Consider the following 9,004-nt stretch of genomic DNA (forward strand, 5'->3'; position numbering starts at 1 on the left):
CAAAACAATATCTGTCTAAACTCTGCAGGTGAAGTTCTTGTGAGTGCATGACTTGAATGACCCTGTAGCTGGTCACCTTTGATGAGTGTGTCTAGTGTTAAAAAGGCCGAAACACTACCAATGATGCGTCCCAAATTGACATCCTTCCAATAACTGAGACACAGCTACCTAAATGGTAAACCTCATGTGACTGCCAACTGCCAAAGGACAGTTTAACGTGTTTAATGATTCTGGAAGAGAGCAGATTTGGATCCTGGAGGAGGATCTAGTTGGTTCTACGTCACCCTTATACCATTCAGTTCTTATTCTTGATGTATTTTCTCATTTAGAATTCAAACTGTAGTTTCTCAAAAGTGAAACTATATCTGTCTAAACTCTGCAGGTGAAGTTCCTGTGAGTGCCTGGTTTGAATCAGGCCTTTGTTTCTTTCTTTCTTCTTCTCTTACTCCAGATGCTGAACAAACGTGATACTTGTCCTAATCCTGCTCACAGAAAGAGCTCTCTATGAAAACCTATATGAAACAGTAAGAAGATATACCTGATCTGTCTCTGCTGGCTTTAGTTGGTCTAGTATGGATCGTTGGATCAGTAGACGTATAAACGTGTGTTTTCTAGAGAGAGAGAGAGAGAGGTAGAGAGGTAGAGAGAGGTAGAGAGAGAGAGAAAGAGGTAGAGAGAGAGAGAGGTTGAGAGGTTCAGGTCTACCTGGACCTTTGGTCTCCAGTGAGTCACAGAAGGATCTTATCCCCCCACACAGATCACACACAGAGACACATTGTCCACAGCTTGTTTAATTAAAGAGGCCAGTCAGGACTGTGTGCCAGATGACCTGAAGTGCTCCTACCTCCATCCTCTCCTCATGGGAAGGAACACGTCTCAGGGAAACGTTATATCGCTCAAAGAAGGAAGGATTACAGACAGAGTAGTCCAGTTTAAAAGGGTGGGAACTCTTTGCTGATCTACATTCTCATTTCTAAGGCTTAGAGAGAGGATGGGATCATCAAACTGAGTTCTAGACTTTAACCAGAGTCAAGATGAAGGGTCCAGGTAGACGTCTGTGTGCTGCTTTCCTCCTCTTTCTGCCTCTTCTGTTGGTCACATGTGCCTCACATAAGAAAAGCACAGGTACGTTTACCTGAAATCATTGTTCAACACTTTATTCACATGTACGACCAAAGATGTCCAAAGGTTTGAGGTGTGTCTGTGTTCCTCGCCGTGTTCCTCAGTGTCGTGGTGTGTTCTGTCTGATGCTGAGGAGCAGAAGTGTTGGGACCTGGCTGGGAACGCCACAGCACGGAACGTCAGGGGAACACTGCTCTGTGTCCGTGGGACCAACACCAGGGACTGTATGGAGAAGATTAAGGTACAGAATGTGTTCATATTACACACAAAAAATACACAAGGGTCTAGTGTAATTATATAGAAGTTCTGTATCCTTTTATCGTTGTTTTGTGTATTTTTGTCATTATGTTTCTTGAATTGCTTTGTGATTTTTTTGTTGTTCTTTTGTATCTTTATGAAGTGGTTTTGTGCATTTTTGTTGTAATTTTGTGTATTATTTATGCTGTTTGTTTTCATTGTCATGTTGTTGTTTTGTGTGTCTTTTGAGTCCTTACATGTATTTCTCTATAGTGTGTGCTTTTGGAGACTTTTAGTCTATTAATTTTGCAGTTTTGTGGGTTTTCAGAGTCATTTTGTGTATTTATGTTGTGGTTTTGTGTGTTTTTGAGTGATGTCGTGCCTTTTTATTGTCACTATCTATATTTTCATGTCATGTTATGTTTTTGGTGAAATATTGTGTATTTTTGTTGTTGTTTTGTGTATTTGTTGCGCTATATATATGTTTTCATTGTCATTTTGTGTATCAATATTGTGGTTTTTATATTTTTCTGTCATGTTGTGTTTATGGGCTCAGTTTGTGTATTTTTGTTGTAGTTTTTTATATTTACGCAGTCATTTTGTGCGTTCTTATTCTAATTTTGTGTATTTTTTATTGTGGTCTTGTGTGTTTTTGGGCATGTTATGTGTGTTTTTGTTGTTGTTTTGTGTCTTTTTGAAGTCCTTAAATATATTTTTCTGTAGTGTACTTTTTGTGGAGTACTTTAGTACTTTAGTTTATATTCTGTGTAACTCTGTATATTCCTATATTTCAGAACGGGACAGCAGATGCAGCCTCCATGTTTGCAGATGATATTTATGCTGCAGGTTTCTGCCACGGCCTCGAGCTAGCTGCAGGAGAGTCTCACAATGGTTTGGGTAAGCAACAGTTCATGATGCTAGCTTGGCTAGGCTAAAGATTAAGCTGCGTTCGTGATGTTAGCCTGGGCTAAAGGCTAAGCTGTGTTCATAATGTTAGCTTGGGCTAAGCTGCGTTCATGATGCTAGCCTGGGCTAAAGGCTAAGCTGCGTTAATGACGTTAGCCTGGGCTAAAGGCTAAGCTGCGTTAATGATGTTAGCCTGGACTAAAGGTTAAGCTGCATTAATGATGTTAGCCTGGGCTAAAGGCTAAGCTGTGTTAATGATGTTAGCCTGGGCTAAAGGCTAAGCTGCGTTAATGATGTTAGCCTGGGCTAAAGGCTAAGCCGCGTTCATGAGGTTTGCCTGGGTTAAAGGCTAAGCTGCATTCATTTTGTGAGCTAGGCTAGGCTAAAGGCTAAGCTACGTTCGTCCTGTAACTTCAGAGCTAAAGTTTGAACACACTTCATCTCCAGATGGAATCAGCTACTATGTGGTGGCCATGGCACGCCGTTCCTCCTCTGATCTCTCTCTGCTGGAAATGCATGAACGCAGTTCCTGTCATCCTGGCATTCGCACCACAGTGGGATGGACTGTTCCTATTGGCTACCTGGTGAACACGTCCCAGATCAGCGTGGGAGAACAGTGTAACTTCCCCAGAGGTGAGACACATAGGACGCTTTAAGGTAAAGGTATAAAACAGAATGAGACACAGGGATAGGGACGTATGGGAGGGAATCACAGGGCACCATGCAATACGATACCATACCATGCAATACTATATAGACCCATGCAATAACGTGTGATGTGATGCCAAACAAAATAATAGGATGCTATACCTTACCATAAAATGTCATACCATACGGTACAATATCATGTGGTACGATAAGATGCGATGCAATACTAGATAACGTGGTACGATACCATGTGTGGAACACTGGAATGTGATGCCATTCGATGCTATAAACGCACAATACCCTGCGATGCGATACCCTACAAGACCATACCATTCAATATGACACAAATGCGATACCATGCCATGCCATATGATACAATACCATACCATATTATGCCGTACAATATTATACAATACAGTGCCATTCGACATGATGCGATGCGATACCATGCACAAAAATGACAATATGCGATACCACACAATGCTATGCCTAACGTTACAAATGCAATGCATTTGACTATTTGTTTTAATTATAATATTATTATAAATGATTTATTTTTCAATTTCCAATAGATAACCTACAGTACCTATAAGTTTGAAAGTGTCAGCATTTTGTGCTTTTCATAGCCCAAATCGCTAAACATCACTATTTCCTAACCGCTGTAAGGCAGGAGGAGGCCACACCCCTTCTCAAAAGCACATTGCTGCTATGCCTCTGTTCCATGGCGTATTTTTGTGTTTTCGCATACGCAGTCAGTTCCCAAGATGAAAACCATTTCACCATATAACAGTGCTATGCTAAATGCTATACGTAAGTTCACAGTGCATTAGTGAATTGATAACACGTGACCGCTGCTGCTACGTTCTCTAGCTAGTGGGTGGGATAACACTAGAGTCAGGATGACGGCAAACTTTTTTTGAGGAAAAACGACAGCTTTTAAAAGATGGAGACCAACACCTGAGTTACCAGAGCTTCAGCAAAGGTAAGGTCAGAACATTGTTGGTACTTTCTACAGTAAATGGAACAAAAGGAAGGATTGACTTTGTGGATGCTCCTCACTGAGGCTGTTCTGAGTTGTTGTTGTTGCCATTTTCTCCATGTTTCTCTGTGTTTCTGTGTTTCCAACACAAACAACAGATGTGCTGCTGTGTCATGAGATATGTTGTTGGGAGAGTATGGAGACTATATTAAATAAATGTTTATGCTTCTTTAATGGTGTTTATGATGTTGATTTTGTTAGACGGCTAAATGCATGTTCATGTAGCTCATGTTGGGTTTTTTCTTTCTTATTATGAATTTTATATTTTGATAAGTGTATTGAGATGACTTTGTTGTAAATTGTGCTATACAAATAAAGTTGAATTTAACTGAATTTAATTGAATTAACACTTGCTAGCAGAAACATATGAAACTGTCATTGGTGTTGACATTGGCGATCTCGATTTGGAACGCTCTGCCTACCCTACCCTAGTGGTCACGGCACGTCACTGAATACCATACACGAAATGACAGGGTGTGGTACCATGTGGTCCGATACGAAAGCCGACAATGCAATACCTTGCAATATCATACCATTCGATACGATAAAATGCAATACAATACCATACCATGCAAATACCATACATGGCTCAAGTTACCAATATCATCACATTGCCGTGGTTCTACAAAAAAAACACAAAAATAAATTACGAATAGGGGTGGGACAATAAACAAAAATCATGAGAAGATATTTGCTACTGGCCTCATGATAACGATACAAGAAGATATTTTTGTAACGGGAAAAAGGTCCCAAAAAATGGAATTAAATGTGAGTTTTGAAAATAACCATTTATTTGACTGGTGTTTTGGCAGTGGTGGGAAACTTCTTTGGTTACAGCTGTGTACCGGGCGTTAAAGACCCTCAGCACGACCCCAGAGGCAACAACCCTAAGAACCTGTGTGAGGCCTGCATCGGAGACGAGAACGACCGGCACATCTGTGTCAACAACCACAAGGAGAGGCACTACGGCGAGGCGGGGGCCCTCAGGTACACCCGTACACCTCACCCTGTTCTCCATCTGTCTCACCTGGAGGAGGAGCCCAGCACTGGAGCTCAGAGCTCTAATAAAGACACTGCTCAGCTTGTTTTTATTCATTTACTTTAACAAAGAAAACACAGCAACCATCCAATCAGCACTCAGTATGTAATTTTATTCACGCTTTGTGTCTTTTACAGATTCATTTTGTGCCCTTTTATCATCATTATGTGTATTTCTTGAATTGCTTTGTGTCTTTTTTGTTGTTCTTTTGTATCTTTGTGAAGTCATTTTGCATATTTTTTAAGCTGTGTATATTTTTATTGTCATTTTGTGTATTGTCATTGTGGTTTTTGGAGTGGTTTTGTGCATTATTTTTGTCATTTTATGTGTTTTTGGGCTCATTTTGTTTATTTTTGTTGTTTTGTGTCTCTTTTTATTGTAGTTTTGTTGGTTTTTGGAGTCATTTTGTGTCTTTTTTTTAACTGTCGTTTTTTTTGTCTAACGTCTAGACGACATTTACACTGCTCGGCTCTTTTCAATGATTTCCTTCTGCTGTTTCAACAAAGAAAACACTGGCTTTCATTCAGACTTTCAGTAACAATCCAATCATGTGTGTGTAATTATTCCAATAAATCTCTTTCTTTTCAAATGACACACTTTGTGTCGACTTCATGCAGATTAAACACAAATATTAGGAATGGTTTGAAGTGAATTTGCTTTGACTCACAGGCTGCTGTGCAACATTGTCACTGTGTGTATCATATTCTCTGTGTCATGCTGTTACACTAACACACATTTTACATTCATTCATTTAGCCGCTGAGAGCTTTCCTTTTGTTGGATGTTTTTCAGGTGTGTGGCTGAGAATCTTGGAGATGTGGCTTTTGTCAAACACACGACTGTTTATGACAACCTGGACGGTCAGTATTTAATATAGTATTTTATCTTTAACAGCAGATCTACACAAAATGATTCAAAAGTGGCAAAAATACACAAAAGGACAATCAAATAAACTAAAAAGATGACTCTACTACAAAAGTACCCAAAAAACCAGTCCTACCTCTACAGTGATGATGTCATCAGTCCTACCTCTACAGTGATGATGTCATCTGTCCTACCTCTCCAGTGATGATGTCATCAGTCCTAGCTCTACAGTGATGATGTCATTAGTCCTACCTCTACAGTGATGATGTCATCAGTCCTACCTCTACAGTGATGATGTCATCAGTCCTGGCTCCACAGTGATGATGTCATCAGTCCTGGCTCCACAGTGATGATGTCATCAGTCCTAGCTCTACTGTGATGATGTCATCAGTCCTACCTCTACAGTGATGATGTCATCAGTCCTAGCTCTACAGTGATGATGTCATCAGTCCTAGCTCTACTGTGATGATGTCATCAGTCCTACCTCTACAGTGATGATGTCATCAGTCCTACCTCTACAGTGATGATGTCATCAGTCCTAGCTCTACAGTGATGATGTCATCAGTCCTAGCTCTACAGTGATGATGTCATCAGTCCTACCTCTGCTGCTTGGTTCAAGTTTGTGTGATGTTGGATTTGTTTGGACTGCAATGATACCGTAAATACATTATTTCATAAATGCTTCACAAATTCCATGTGTATCTAAACTGACTGTTGTGGATTAATGACACTAAACGAGTATGGACCAAGTCTGTTCTGGTCTGAGGAGATCTGGATCCATGAGAACAACAAACTGTGTAATGTTATTGTGATGAACTCTGACCTGGAACCAGAACTTTTGCGAGCCCTCGCAATTGTCTTTTTTTTTTTCTTCTTCTTCTTCTTCTTCCTCTTCTAGTTTTTCATCATGTCCCTTTAGGGTCTCCGTAGGTGTCATTGTTTCTGTGTGTGTGAAACACTGTAGCTCAGCTTTATAACAATAATAACTATGGTAACCAAGCTTTCAGCAGAGCTGTGTGAAGACATTTACTGATGTGAAACTAACAAACACTAAAACAATGGATGATAAATCCACTAAACTCTACTTGTTCTTCTAATGCAAATCTAATTTAGATTTTGGTTAAAAAAAAAAAAAAAAAGCTGCTTTGGTTTGAAGGTGTTTTTCATCCAAACTGAAGCTATTTGGTTTAATAGTTTTTGTCTCTTCTCTGCAGGTAAGAACCAGGAGTCGTGGGCCCTGGACCTGGAGCTTGAAGACCTGAAGCTGCTTTGTCCTGATGGCAGTGAAGCAGACCTGGAGGAGTATGAGAGGTGCCACCTAGCAGCAGTCCCTGCCAACGCTGTGGTGGTGCGTTTAGAGGACAAGTGTCGGGTGTGGAAATACCTGGACCGTCTGCAGGTGTGTGTGTGTGTGTGCGCGCTTTGTGTGTTTTTAAAAATCATCTTGTGCTATTTTTTTTCTGTTTTGAATATTTTTATCAACTTTTTGTGATGTTTTTTAAAGACATTGTGCTGTTTTATTAGTGTTTTTGTTGTTATTTCATTTCATTTAGTCATGTTTTCTGTAGTTTTGGAGTCATTTCGTCCTTTCTTTGTTGTCATTCTGAATATATACAGTAATTTTGTGATTCTTTTTTCTGCTGTTTTGTGTCTTTTTGTTGTCTTGTATATTTTTAAAATCACTATTTTCTGAGGTTTTGTGTTTTTTGTCACATTTTTGTGAAGACATTTTGTGCTGTTTTATTCTAACACTGTTTTCAGTGTTTTGTTTATTTTATGTGTGTCATATTATGGAGTCATTTCATGCTTTTTTTGTTGTTATTCTGGATGTCTGCAGTCATTTTGCGATTTTTGTTTCTGCTGTTTTGTGGAGATTTTTTACTTCTGTTTAGTGTGTTTTTTATGTGTCATTGTTATTGTATGTGTGTTTGTCATGTTTTGTGTGGTTTTTGTATTTTGCTGCTGTTTTGTGTTTTTTTAGTTATGTGTGGTTTACAAGACATTTTGTGACACACACACACACAGACACACTCTACTCTCTCCTACAGACTGCGTTCGCTAACGCTACCGAAGGTTTCAGCCTGTTCACGTCGGCAGGCTACGGCCAATCAGATTTGCTCTTCAGTGACTCCACCCTCCACCTGCACAGAGTCCTGGGCAGCTACACTTCCTGGTTAGGCCCCTCCTACACCACCAAGCTGCAGGCCTTCGAGTGTGAGGGTGAGTCGTGATGTGTGATTGTGTTGGCGAGTGGGCGGAGTCATTGATGGTGTGTGTGTGTGTGTGTGTTTGTCAACAGGTTTCTGTTGATGGAGAAGAAGGAAGTCCTCCCCCCCTCTACATCTACCATCTGTGCTCTTCTTCTGCTGTTATTCATGTTTATTCTCATTAACACTAATATATGTTCACTCTGTCACACTAAGGAAGGATAAGTAGCTCCTAAACATGTGAAAATAGGGACAATAGAATAGGAAAATGTGCAGAATGTTGTCTTTTATTCTAATGATGATGAATCATGTTGCTTCATAAAGATTTGATTTGTCTTTGAGAAAAATAGTTACAATACCTCCTAAATATCCTAAATACAACAGATGGATTTATTTTCTGAATAAATGTGTTTGTTTCCCTCAATGGGAACCTGTGTAACTTCATATCTAAATCTTCCTCTTCCCACAGAGTCAGTCTACTGAACAACAGGGAAATATTAGAGGTCTCTGTTACTGGATAGCGCAGACATCTGAGGGCCAAAGAAAGACACAAGATGAGTCCAAAAACAGAGAAATGAGTCAAAATACCCACAACGGCAACAAAGATACAGAAACATTTGTCTAAAAACACACAAAATAACAGAGGAATATACAATACAGTCTAATTATACAAAAAATACTCAAAAAATCCAAAATGACGACATGATTGGTCCAAAAACACACAAAATGACAGAAGACTACAGTCACACATAATGACAGGAAAATGAGTGCAAAAACACACAAAATGGCAAAAAATATCTGAAAAGATGACAAAAATACACAAAAAACCCTCTGAAACACACAAAATGAAAAAAGAATGTACTCATCGTCATCGTTACTTAGTTACATAGTTAGTTACATAGATACATAGTTAGTTACATAGTTAGTTAGTTAGTTACATAGT

General features: G+C 39.4%; 1 protein-coding gene across 1 annotated transcript; it reads left to right on the forward strand.

Annotated features, from left to right (window-relative positions):
• The first annotated feature begins 864 nt into the window (after positions 1 to 864).
• Positions 865 to 8,500, forward strand: otomp (otolith matrix protein). The gene is made up of 9 exons (XM_028437575.1): positions 865 to 1,125; positions 1,227 to 1,363; positions 2,154 to 2,256; positions 2,713 to 2,898; positions 4,765 to 4,939; positions 5,783 to 5,850; positions 7,069 to 7,253; positions 7,903 to 8,074; positions 8,154 to 8,500. The coding sequence occupies exons 1-9, from the start codon at positions 1,035 to 1,037 to the stop codon at positions 8,162 to 8,164; spliced, it is 1,128 nt and encodes a 375-aa protein (XP_028293376.1). The 5' UTR covers positions 865 to 1,034; the 3' UTR covers positions 8,165 to 8,500.
• The last annotated feature ends 504 nt before the right edge of the window (positions 8,501 to 9,004 follow it).

Source organism: Gouania willdenowi, chromosome 22 (genome assembly GCF_900634775.1).
Source record: "Gouania willdenowi chromosome 22, fGouWil2.1, whole genome shotgun sequence".
NCBI classification, from domain to species: domain Eukaryota; kingdom Metazoa; phylum Chordata; class Actinopteri; order Blenniiformes; family Gobiesocidae; genus Gouania; species Gouania willdenowi.